At 34.1% G+C, this 13,768-nt stretch overlaps 1 protein-coding gene across 1 annotated transcript in view; it reads right to left on the bottom strand.

Moving 5' to 3' along the window:
• The window catches only part of LOC105452293 (glutamate receptor ionotropic, kainate 2-like), a 54,439-nt gene that overhangs the window by 19,434 nt on the left and 21,237 nt on the right, over positions 1-13,768 (bottom strand). Inside the window, exons 4-6 of the mRNA XM_011693268.1 lie at positions 10,949-10,969; positions 7,477-7,629; positions 1,809-2,030 (exon numbers count right to left, since the gene is read on the bottom strand). Coding sequence (XP_011691570.1) covers positions 1,809-2,030; positions 7,477-7,629; positions 10,949-10,969 — 396 coding nt within the window. The remainder of the gene's footprint in view (positions 1-1,808; positions 2,031-7,476; positions 7,630-10,948; positions 10,970-13,768) is intronic.

The raw sequence follows: 13,768 nt of genomic DNA on the forward strand, positions 1-13,768 counted from the left end.
GGAGTTCAGACGTGTGCTCTTCCGATCTTAGTTATGAAAGAAAAATTTAATAAAATTTTATCATGAAAGTTATTAACATTAATTATTATATTGTTTAAATAACTATTCAGTGAATGTAAATTTTTGTTTAATACATATATATATATATATATATATATATATATATATATATATAGAGCTATGTATTAAATCTTATTATATATATACGTGTAAAATATTAAGGCTTGGAAAAATATCAGTTTTATAAATATGCAAACGTTATCTTAGTTGTAAAGTAAATCTGATTTCTATAAATTTGCATTTTAAGTATATATGGCAAAATACTTAATGATGGAAATTGAAAAATTACAAAAATAACGGTATTTGTTCCTGGCGATAAAAAACACGTCAATTAATATATGTTTCTTATGGAAAATACCTTACTGGATTTTGCTAAATTTTATTGATCTTAATCAGAGAATGGTGTTTAACATTTAATATAAGCCTCACGTAGCATTCTGTAAGGTATACCTAAGACATGCTGTATGTTCTTATCTATGACAGATCCGTTTAGTTGCCGATCCCAGCGTACACCGATCGAAGAAACGTTAGAGCATCGAAGTTTTTATGAGAACGATTCTCACACGACATATATATCCCGCTTCTTACTGTGCCCGGCCTTACCGGGAAACTTGCCGTGTCGTCCCTTTCTCGGCCAAGTTTCAAGGTACTTAATACATTACCGAGTGCATTATTTGTCGCCGCAATTAGCGCGAGAATAAGTAATGCGAGTCGTTGCGAAAACTTCAATTAAGTCGCGTGCGTATCCGGTACTCGACGGGTTTGCGTCCCCTCTTGTCTTCCTCTTTATTCTCCGGGAAAAAAGGGGGAGCGGGAAGCTAACGAGCGCGCAAGCTTCGCTAATGGATGGAAAAAATTTTCCCACCCCGCTGTGACTGCCGCTTAAATGCGGCGACGTTTCTGTTTTGTTCGCGCTTCGATTAAAGCAACGATTTCCGAGCCCGTCGCGCGCGATTGTCACGAACGATTCTTTTTTTCTCGCGCAGACATGTCTTCGAACGAAATAAACGGTTCGGGATTTTTCTTCTAAGCGAAACTTCGCACAATGGTTTGCAAATTAATATCTTCAGGCTGAACAAGTTTTTCTGGAAGTTTCTTCTTCTGCAGTTTCGACTTCTTGTATTACATAATTATTTATATAATAAATTTAAATTTATATTAAAAATTTCTATCTCGTTAATGCAATTTGTTTTAGAAACTAAATAAGGAGATAAAAGAAATTTAGAAGAGATACAGAAATACATATATTGCAATGCTTTAATAAATAATTAATTTCTTATTCTTTTATAACAGATGATGAAAAAAAATGCTATTTATGTGATACAGTCGAACCTCGATAACTCGAACCTCTATAACTCGAAAACCGACTCGAAAAACTTCGAATTTTTTATTTTAAAATCCATTATAAATTATAAACTCTCGTACAAAGCTTTCGTAATTTTCATATGTTAACTCTCTTTTACTCGAACTTCGATAATGCGAAACCTTTATAACTTGAAGATTTTTATAGCTGGTCCCTTGAGATTCGAGTTATCGAGGTTCGACTGTATGATCAAATCTAAAAAGAAATAGAATGTAAAAATACATAATATTATACGTTATCTTAAATAGTATTCAATTATATTATTTATAAGATTCGAAGAAACAAAACTTAAGCATTCGTATTCAGAGACGAAAGTTTTATTCAATATATTATTCCGATGTTTAAGGAAGGAAAGCCGCGCGCATTCTTTGGAAACGTCACTCACCAGTAGAGTCGTCACGATGAAAGTCTTATTCTGCAAGTTTTCAACGATTTGACTGTAAACGTCGCCGTAGCTCCTCGTAAAGTTGATACCTTTGGTACTGTTCCAAGTACCGATTTTCTTCAAGCCTTCTTTGTTATTCAGCTCGATGATGTCTAGAACGAAGTCGGAACGAAATCCCTGATGATCGAACTTGATAATACCCGTGAGTCCCGTCATCTCCACCTGAAATACCACAGCGAAAATATTTAAAGTTAAAATTGCGCAAACAATATTTTGTGGCCTCGATTAGTGGTTTTTATATTATGTTTATAATGTTTAAAATTATATGTCTATTATGGTAAGTTCCTAAATATTATTTTGTTATTAATTGTTATTAGGTTGTAATTAAATAGTATTTGTGTAACCACGGCAGGTTGTTAACGTTATGTTTTGCAAATATGTGATATCAAAATTGTATTGTTGATATTCTTGATTATATTTATATGCATATTGAAATACTGAAAATATCTGATAGGACGGTTTATACGCGAATAAATCAACGTACTGCCAGTAAGAGTTTTATACGTTACGTTGTACGCGCGTGGTGTGCGTAGATCAGTGATTCTCAAAAATTGTATCATACAAATTTTACTAAAATGTAAACTTCTAATTTCACATCTCAAATGTTTCGTTCAAAGAAAGTTTATCAACAATAGTTAAATACAATTTAATTACAATTTAATTTTATATAAATTCTGTTTACTCAATATTTATCTGGATCTAATTGCCAACATGACAACTGGCGACTTGATTGAAAAAAGTTTGAGAGCCAATTGAAGAGAGACGCGCATACATCCAAACTTGGACACGAGTAGACTCGTGGTGCGTTTATTACGCATACGCGTATTAAAGGATACGTCTAAATATTTACCGCTCATAAACCCGATACGAGGCGGGCGTCTGGCAGCAATATGCCGGATGTTATACTTCGTAATTACACGGAAACGCACTAAAGACGTTAATACGCAACTGTATCTCGAAAATTCTATCATAACAATTCGTTTGTAAGGCGCGATTCGCGAGTAATTACGTACCGCATGATAACCCTGTCTGGTCTTTCCGTGCGCCGCGCACGAGTCACACATTGTACATTCCCAAAACGATGCGGTGTATAAATTGCGGACGAAATTCTGGGTGACTGCTTGCAATTACCGCTTCATGAATATCGCGAAATTAAATTCTGTTCCTGACACGCGAGATTAATATAGGTCTTATCTTTACCGACGACTTATGACGTGATCCTTGGAAGGACTGATGGAAACACTTTAATTGATCATTATTGCGTTACTCGACGAACGTGCGGTATCGATATCGCACAAATAGATACCATCATATGTCTGCCGTAAAGAAAACTATCGGTGACAATGTAACGCGAGATGATCACCGAGTTGCGTTATTTGCTATGAAATCTAGAAAACCAGCGAGTGAATTCTGACGCAATCGTAGCACTTGCAATGTTTTGCCAGCACATTCAATCATACTACATTTTTACGATATTAACTGACCAAGTGAGAAATTTTTTCATTACTGTAAAATTATTTACGCAAAATACGAGAATTATTTACAAATATATTTTCTCGCCATATTTATTTTCTTCAACGTCATGCAATACAAAATAATATATATCTAGTATATATAGTCGTACACGGAAAGGGCGATTTTGTTGAAAGACCTAAAAATTTTGCTAAAAATAGATCTGGAAATAATTTTTTATTGAATCATCAAAATAATTTGGAAAATAATTGTTGGAATGTTAAAATAAGTATACTGATAAGTATTACTATAAAACGTTTTGATATTTTAGCAATCATTTTGACTTTCGACAAAATACTTTTGACAAAATAATTTTGACTATTGAACAAAAATTATTTTCAGATCTAGATTCAGCAAAATTGTTCTTTCCGTGTACAGACGTTAAAGATTTATATAAAACGTTAAAAGAGACGTATTACAAAAATCTTTCAGGTACGATTTTATTTTCAGATGGGAACAATACTAAACGATAGATTCTCTTTTAAAGTGTTCTGTTTTTTTCCACGATCGATCAGAGGTAAACCTTTTAAACTGAAAATTAGAGCTGCAACGTCACTTGTAATCCGGCACGGACGCGTGTACATCGCGTAATTGGGTAGTTGCGTAACAAGTCCGCCGAAATTACACGTCTCGTTCTATCGACATCAGTTTTTGCTTATCCTGGTCTGCATGCAGGACGGTACGGGCCGCGTGAGCGACAGGTTTCGTTCGTTCGTGACATATACGTAGTCGCGGGTGCACATGAGAGCCCGGCCTCGGTGCGGAACGTATCTTCCAGTACTTGTCAATTTCGACACGGCGACGTGTATGACGAGGCACGTTTCCATATCCTGCGTGCAACGCATATTTATATTCACGGTCTAGCTCGTATCTAGCTGACGCCCTTCGCGTTACTATATATACATATCCTGCCTGCGTTCGATTTCGCTGTTAAGCAGCTGCAGCGCGCTGCGACAGCATTTGCTACGAATAAACAGATCACACCGGGATATATGGTCATACCAGATGCAATCCAATATGAATAATTTTTCAGCGTATCACATGTACACACACATATATACATATAAATTATTTGGTATATATTATTTTATTTTTATTTGAAAAATATTTTATAAACTAAATTCCTTCAAAATGTGGTCAAAAAAATACATTTTCGTTGTAAGTAAAAGGTAAATTTTCTGAAGAAATATATAAATAATAATAAATATTATGTACAAAATAGCATAACGAGGGAAGCTATATAATATTATGATATATATATGTTCTACTGCTTATATATTTGAAACTCTATTTAACACAGAAAACTGAATCTTTATTATCTTCGCTTTTGCTTTTTTAAATAAGTTTTCCAGAAAGTGAATTAACCTTTTGCTGCCATGCAGATTTCTGGTTTCCTGGCGTCACACTATATTTTTTAATATAATTTTAAGTAAATTCTTTTCACGTTAAAATACATTTTCCAATAAAATCTGTTTTTTAATAAAAGTCTTCGACAGAGTTAATGGATCTCTCTCCAGAATTCACAATGTACCATATAAAATCAATGCAAAGCTTTTGTAGGTATTACATAGATGGTACAATAAATGTAAATGTGTGTCAGATTATTACTAAAATTGATACAGCGGTACCCTGAACTTATATAAGTGTATATTCAATTGGACATGACAGTCAAAGTGTTAAAAAAAAGAGATTACACAAATTCAGCCGTATTGATTAAAAATTTCGTCATATTTGGTTTGAATATCGTGCCGCAAATCTATGCATCGCGCGATGCACAGCGGATGCTACGGCCTATCCTTTGCGTTAGGATGCATCGCGGTAAAACCACGAACAACAATTTGTCAGCACGCGTGACAGCTTCGTTTAAACTGGAGTAACTTTCCATTGTTCCGCGGGAACAATCGCGCGGATCGTGGAAAGTCAATGCGTCCGTGCTTCGCATGATTTCCTTCACCACGCCGTGTCACGTATTTATCAAATTTTTTTCCTTTACTCGCGAAAAATATATACGCGAAGGTACACCTTTGCGCGTCGCATTAAAAATCAATCCGCGGTGTGTCCGCATTTACATATATCCGCATTGCATTAAATAAAATTAGTCTTGGTTTTCAATACGTTTCAGCGTGTTACACGGACAAACTCTGTATCAGAGTCATATCTGACGTTTGCAATATCAAAAGCATGATTAATTTTCATGCTGCATGATCATAAATATGGATTTTGAAGGGATTAATCCATCTGTGTTATACATAATTATTAATATATACAACGTAGGAGATTAACATTAAATAAATCAGAAAGAGTCTATAAAAATGTTAGAAGGTGGAGATATCATTGTGATTTGTGATCTCTGATTGAGATATTCCGAAAAGCAGAAGAGAAGCAAAACATGAAAGCTCTCCTTTTGTGTTTTACGCATTAACGGAATAACAAGTGAGGGCCTGTCGTATATTGTGCGTAATACACTCGGCAAGACTTGTGCTGCTGGTTAATGAGCGGTACGTAGATTACGTGAAAGGCGAGCGAGCGAGTCGGCCGGATTAAGCGTATCGTTATAATGGCTTATTACGTTGTCGGAGCGATCGATTGGTGGTGCGCGAGATTAATTTCTCCCCAGCGTGATATATTCGCGATAACCCGCTTTCTGCCTTGCATCGTTGCATCGTTGAATACGAGCGTGCACTAATCATGTGGAAAGATGGCTGTCGATATACAAGCATTCGCCTTCACTAACGCGAACGCTCTCGTCGCGCGTGTTTTACGACATCGCGGTGAAATATTTCACGGGGGCTTGAAAGGATTGCGCAAATCCGATTTGTCGTTTGCCTCCTAATCTAAATTTATTTGACTGCTTAATTAATTTCAATTAAAGTTAGCTAAACGTGACAATTGCACGATCCGTATACTGTAGTATCTAATGGTATTCTGCGTGTGGTGCATTTAGTGTTGCAGTGCTAAACGTACAGCTAATTGATATTTGACTTTATTTGAGCTAATATAAAGATTATTTAATATGTATATGTATATTAGAAATATAAGAATTATATTTATATAAATAAAGCCGCTGTAAAAATTCAGATTTATATTGACGGATTTTGCATTCGAAATTAAGAGAATCGTTACGTGCAGATATTGAAAACTGGATAAAGATAAAAGAAATAAAAGAATTTATATATAATACATATTAATAATATAATACATTTATATTAATACAGATTATTTAAATAAGTTCTCGCTGTTTTTTTCGTGAAAAATTAATGCTTCATTTAAAAAAAGTCATAAAAAACATGTCACTGAAAATATTGTCCATCGTTAACCACTACATGAAGTAATCCTTCCAATTTTTCATCTTCAAACTTTTTCGGTGCGCCAGAGCATTCTTTATCTTCAACATCAAAATCATTATTTTTGAAGCGTCTAAACCAATCTTTGCATGTTGTTTCCGACAGAGCATGGTCGCCGTAAGTCTCAACAAGAATTCTGTGTGCTTCAGCTGCAGATTTTTTTTTAATAAAGTAGTGCAGTAAAATTCCCGGCAAATACTCTTTTTTTGGCACAAAACTCGACATGTTTAACACTATGAAAAAAAAGTTGTTTACACTTCGGCGCAATGATATACACTGAATTTCAAGCTTTTGCTTATAGTACTTCCTTATAGACGCATTACTATCTTAAACTACACGCACGCAGTTTTGGTAACGCTATCAGTTGGAAAACAGCGAGAACTTATTCAAGGTCCTAATATAATACATAATATATTATTTCAGTTACATACATACTAGAATTATGCGTTAGAATTTATTTATATGTATTAGAACAGCTTAAGAAAGAAGATATAAGGCCTTGACACAAAAAACATATGTTCTACATTTTAAAATATATATCACATTCTTGCTTTAAAAGTGATACAAAAAATAAAGTTTTTTAGGAAAGAGTAGAAAACTTTAAAAGCTCGAGAAACTAACTCTAACTACTTGAATACTCGAGAATCACGTTTTTTGAGTAGTGTCACTTTTAAAGCAAGGATGCGATATGATATATTAATTATAATGGTTTAAAAAAAAGTATATTAATTGTTCCAATTAATGTTACTTACGATCTTCATGTAGTTGATGAGCGAGTATCCGTGAGGCCAGGTATCCGTTGATTCGCAGGATAACGGCTTGATATCGATTTGTTGGGACGTGTCGAGATCGTGTAACGCCTTGGCGAAAAGATGGACAGCGTCGTACAGCAACGACGTTTCAGTCTGCGAATCGCATACATGATGAGATGTCATCGACATAAAGAGATGCGGCGTATAGAAAAGATATTTCACGCAAAGTGATTGGATGGGAGATTTTAGGAAATGTTGGACGCGCGCGAAAAGACCTGCCAGAGAAAAAGCATCCTCGCGCTTAGAAAAAAGCTGTCTCAATATCGTGCTATATAATCCGACCCTTCTCCTCTATAACAATTTTTTTTTTGTTATTGACGCTTTTGATATACGCGGTTACGTTACTTTATATATTTTTATGTACAGCACGTCTATACGTACATATCTACCGGATATCCAGAAAAGTTATAAGATAATATTTTGCATTAGATTTTGACACGATTTTTTGTTCGTAGAAACAGAAAACATTTTTCTTTTTTTTATATTCTTTTAAACTTTCAAGTTAATTATAATGCTGTTAATTTTTTGACCGTAACAAATTTCATGTAAATTTATCTAAATTCTTTTTGTTTAGGTCAAAAAGAAGTAAAATATTAGAAACCGAATTTTAATTCGATGTTTTTTTGTTACGAAATAAATTTAGCGTATTTATTAGTATATATTCATTGATTAAACAAAATATATCATGATTTTAAGCTTATCGTATAAAAATTTTGATATAAATATACGTGTAAAGAGAATTACATATTATCTAGATGCTATATTTTCGCAGAAGAATTTTCGATCTACGGACTATCCCGTGCGGAATTCGCAATTCCACACGCTCACGATATTGAAATTATCTCAAAGAGGAGAAAGGTTAAATCTCGAATTCACCATTTCACGGAAGAACTCGTATTTGGAGGTACAGAGATCAGACGGGGAATTTCTGTTTTCCGCTCCAACGTGCGAGGGGGGGGAGGCGAAAGAAGCGAAATCTCGGTTCCTGCGAGGATTTCACGGCAAATTGGCGCCTCTGTTTCCCCGACATTTATATTTCGTAACTCGTGCGCGCAGCGTCCCCGCGATACTGCCGCTGTAAAAGCGATATCACCTCAGATATCGCGCCATGGGTGTATATTCCTTCCCCGATATATTCGGGGACAGCCAATATCCTTACCGGATTTTACGAGGCCTCTCCTCGGGAGCGTATTTACGAAGAAACTAGTCAATCCGATTCACGTGTTTCCCGATACGAAGGGGCTCGTAGGCTGATATCCTTACGTCGACCGAAAGTTTTCGGACGAATAGAGGTCTCCCAAGAAAACGACGCGTTCCCCTAACTTTATTCATTACTCGCGCATCACCTCGCGAAAGATAAAAGACGTAGGCACGCCGAGCGGTGTACGTTAAAATTTCATGCTAAAAGATATCGACGCGCTGAATATTTAGTTTCGCGAGTATCGGTGAAAGTATTTTTTTCTGTGTCGTTTGGGAAGCTATCATGAAATTATTCGGAAAGGTCCCCGACCGAAATAATCTCGTTTTTCGTCAGTTGTCTTATCATGGAAATTCGGATAACATCGGGAGACGATCCCGACCCCATTTTCTCGACACTTTGTAAGCAAGCGAGAAATCGATTCCGAAATCGTAGTTCCTGACCCGATCGGAATCATAAATAGCTTTGGGATAGCTCCTCATGCTTCTTTTATTCAAAAAGCATACGGTTAAATTTTTTTATATCACTTTATTTTAAATTTTCATATTTCTTTATTTTACTCGACATAGAACACTTGAGATTCGTGCCTAATTTTCTATTTTCACGATGTTATTTTAACATCTAACAACTTTTTTATTTTTCCACATAATCAAAAGAAAATTTATGTAAAATTAATTGAAGAATTTTTTTAAAATCTTTTTTTCTTTTGAGGAACTTAAAAATAAAAAACTATAGTTCGTATCGTTTATGAGATATTTGTAGTAATTATATATTAAAGACAGACACAATGCTCTACACAATGTAATAATCGAATAATTTTATGGTAACTTCCAGAATTCGCAGATGAGCCGATTGACGCTCCTGATTAAACATTCGCGTTTATCGCTGATAATTCACTTGTAGTGAAATATGAGATGTTGGATCGGTTTCGCGCTCTATTGACTTTACGAATAATTACAGGCGTAAAAACGATTCGTTTTATGCCGTCGTGAAATTTTCGAAGATACAGCTATTCATTTAACTCTTCTGTCAATGCATAATTTCATCTTTTGTCAATACTCATTATTAAGTACTTGGATATCTACTGGCTCTACTGCGTATTTCAAAATATGGCCGTACAAAAACGTTATTATGGCTGTTACTAAGCCTTGAAAATTCTTTTCTAACGCATTTTGAAGAATTTTCGAACAAAACTTGATGTACTTACTTTGTACCGAAATAATACATTTTAACACAATATTTCATGCGTGTTCCTAATATTCAGTGACTATTAATGTATATTTTGCACGTGACTGAATGTGTTTTTTTGTACTGTTTCTTATTAATTCATAATTAATTATTATATGCAAAAATTATTATTATCAACATAGTAGCATTACACATCGAGAACGTAGTTAGCAAAATAAAGAAATATCATTGATACATTAATCATGAAAAATAATTTTTCAAACATTAGCATCAACCAAAAAAAAAATATATATATATATTATTCACTATTAAAATTTTTTTATTATTTTAAATTAAATTAAAAAAGAGAGAAAAATATTTGGAGTTATTATTTTATTGTTTTTATATAGAATTGCTATTTTATTGTTATTTCGGATTGAATTTAAAAAAAAAGAAAAATATTTACAATTATTATTGAGTCCTATTGATTCCTCAGATAATGAATATTTAGACAGCAAAATCGATGATTGGATTTCTGATGTTAATGCATTAAATACAGTTCTGTGGTGAAATTAAATTACTAAATAAAATATTTTATATTTTACATCAAAATAATTTTTATTTATTTAGAATGAAAAATCTTCAAATATTTTTCATATTTGCAAGAAATTAGTAATGGATACCCGGACACCCAGTACATTGAACAGTGTAATATATACTCGACTTTACAAGTTTTTGTTAAAAATATAAAAGTGAGAGAGATAAAGTCTTATGCAAAACTGTTTTTTGTTTGAGGGATGGAGATTTGAGGTAGTATAAAAAAATTCCTATAAAAATTTTGAACATTTTACTCGAAAAATGGATACCCGTTGCATTGACAGAAGGATTAAATGTGTTTCCCGCCATGAAATTTATGAGAATTGGAGAATATGTGCACTATATCAAAATGCACTATACATATATGTAGTTTATATTTATTTATATTAAAACTAATTCTGCAGTAGATATTTTTTTATTTGCTTATTAACAAACGTATTTTTAACTTACCTTTATAGTAGTTAGATTATTCTACTCCACGTGTGCGTGAAAGAAAAGAGGAAACACAATAAATTACTAAATTTTCCAAAATCGAGATAAGAACGAAGTATTTTTGGTTATCATAAGAGTAAAAGTAGTGTATTATAATATAGAGCATTAAATTCGGTAACTGAAGATACTCGATGACTGCGTCAAATGAAGAAGGATAATCTCTTAATCATCCATATATAGAAAGTATCGCAAGTACGGGTGTTACTTGCCAACTGGCAAGAAACAAAATTGTGCCGTGTAATCACCGCGCGTTGAGCGTTCTTACGTATAAGTCTACTGACAAGTGGCGTCGCAAAATAATCTGCAATTTGTGCACAAGCCCGGAATAACGAGCTTATGCTCGCTCGCCGATTCTAACGATTCCGCCCGGCTGTATACTCCGTCTGTAATCGAATCAATATATTGTCCGTTTGTTTGTCGCCGCGTGTACGCGATTGAGTTAATTAGCCTGGCTTTGACACGCCCGTAATGGGATTGCCCACATCCCTCCGAGGGACAGACATATACCCGTTACGGAATTTGCCCAAACGTGATTGTTCGTTATGTGACGACGCCTTTGCGTAATATCGTCGTTAAATCTCGAATGGCAACGTGTCGACTACATATTGTGTACATTAACTGTTCCAATGATGTCTTGGCTCTGTTTAATGTTGCGTCCATATACGTTTTGCGTGTACGCGTAATGCGACGCTGAAACCAAATTAGGTATTAATTGTTGACTCGGAGGACAATTAAGAATTTCAGTTCTTCTGAAAAGCGTTATTGATATATTTCTTATTGAGATAACAGTATTAGTCAGCCAATACATATTTATTTTATTCTCTTGGCAGTAACTTAGCACTTACATATTTTTAAAAATGTAACTGTACGTTTATAATAGAACGTTTTTAAATTAAATAGAAATAGAAATATTCACATTTTCTGGTAAATCTCTCATGACTACGACGGTTTTTGGAGATACTATTCGGATATACACGGTTTTTTTATCAGTTGCACGATTAAAAGAATTCAATCCACAAGGATGAATTCTGACGAAAAACAATCCCTCGGTTTCGTATAAGTGGCAAAGAACGAAATCAATCCACTTTATTCGTCACAGCTCGTGTCTCCCTTCTTAAGTTATTGAATATATGATTTGATTTTTAATCTTTCTGAAATCTACAAAGCAAATTAAACCAAAGTAACTAATGAATATATGCATGTATGATCGAAGGATTAAAGCCTTAAATATTTAGTACCTTTTAAATTAACAAATGAGTATAAAAACTTTAATTTCACTTAGAAATATCCGAATTCCGATTCAAGCTGGATGCCTACTTGGTCTTTTTCTTTATTATTCCGCGACTTTTATATTTCTAATTTTAACGGGATGGGAAGTCTGATGGTCGGCGCCTCGTAAAGCTGCGACACTGTGCCTGATGAAACTGGCAAATTGAGAAAGTTTTTATTACTAGCGTCTCTGCGTGCCACGAATCGATGGCACAGTCTTCGGCGCCATTCGTTTTGTGACTTCCAATTGACGATTTTATAAGTTTTATTTTATAAGACCGTCGTTACAAGAAAGTCGACCGAGTGTTTCTTTGTGCCGGCATTTCGTTCTTCTCCTCTGTCTTCGAAGCGAGTATCGAAGGCGCGCGCTATCTGTCGTCACGATGATATATCTTCCGTGAACTATTGGTTGTCTCTCCATGTTACGTTCCCGGAAAGCCACCACGAATTTCGTCCGCCCATGTCATGTGGCAGGAAACAAAGTACGCGGAGGCTTCTCGATAAAGAAGATAGTTGTATGCAATTATTTTTTTGCCGTGAATAAATCTCGATAAGAGAATATAAGTTTTGTACGTTACGCAAACAAACATCGAATAATTCTCGAGATTGTAGCATTTTTTTCCCTTGGATTTAGATTTATAGACTAGTATATGTGATCGAATTGATAATGACGCCTGTCATGGAATATAAGGAGATCCAAACGCGAATCTGGAGTGATATTTTTTTCGATAAATTCTTTATAATCTTATGATACTCATCAATATTATTAAACTGCTTGTCAATTTAATTTGTGATATTACTATCTCAGTTAAAGATTGTGTTTCCAAAAAAATCGGCGCACAGTTTACAAAACTGTATATGCTACGATATTTCACAATATTATTACGCATTCGAAGATCTAGTTCACAATCAAAAAGGCATTTCTCTACTAACTTAATTACTTACAATTAGTTGTGTTATTTACATATTGATCTAATGTCACTTATTTGTTTAGATGGGTACGCCTTGGATTATTATCAATCACTTTTTTTATTGCAAAATTAATCGAAATATAAACAATTAAAAATTAGACTACTTTATTTTTCAAAAATTCATAACTCTGTTACTAAATGCTATAGCTAACCTTTTTTTTTAAATACGCTAAAATTGTTCTAGTTTATGGGGAAAAATGAAGATTCCATAAAGGTTTTGTTTTCTATTGCTTATTTAACAATAAACTTTTTAACCAATTTTTTAACAATCGAGGAGAGTTGAAAAATCTGAAAAAAAATTTTTTTTATACTTTCAATTTTTCTACATCTTAGAAAAAAAACTCAAGAACGAGTTTTGCCTCGTTTTCGAGAGTAAAATTTTTTTATTTCTCGATATGGGGAAAATCTTTCAACTCTCAGCGTGCGACTTACAAAACAGTCAAACTTACAAAATATCCCCACCATACTGTTAGTATGTTGTCCGCGGCCGCTGTTTTGTATTGATTGGAAAGTCAATACTTTATAAAATTGACTTTAC

Source organism: Wasmannia auropunctata, unplaced genomic scaffold (genome assembly GCF_000956235.1).
Source record: "Wasmannia auropunctata unplaced genomic scaffold, wasmannia.A_1.0 LD336034.1, whole genome shotgun sequence".
Lineage (NCBI taxonomy): Eukaryota > Metazoa > Arthropoda > Insecta > Hymenoptera > Formicidae > Wasmannia > Wasmannia auropunctata.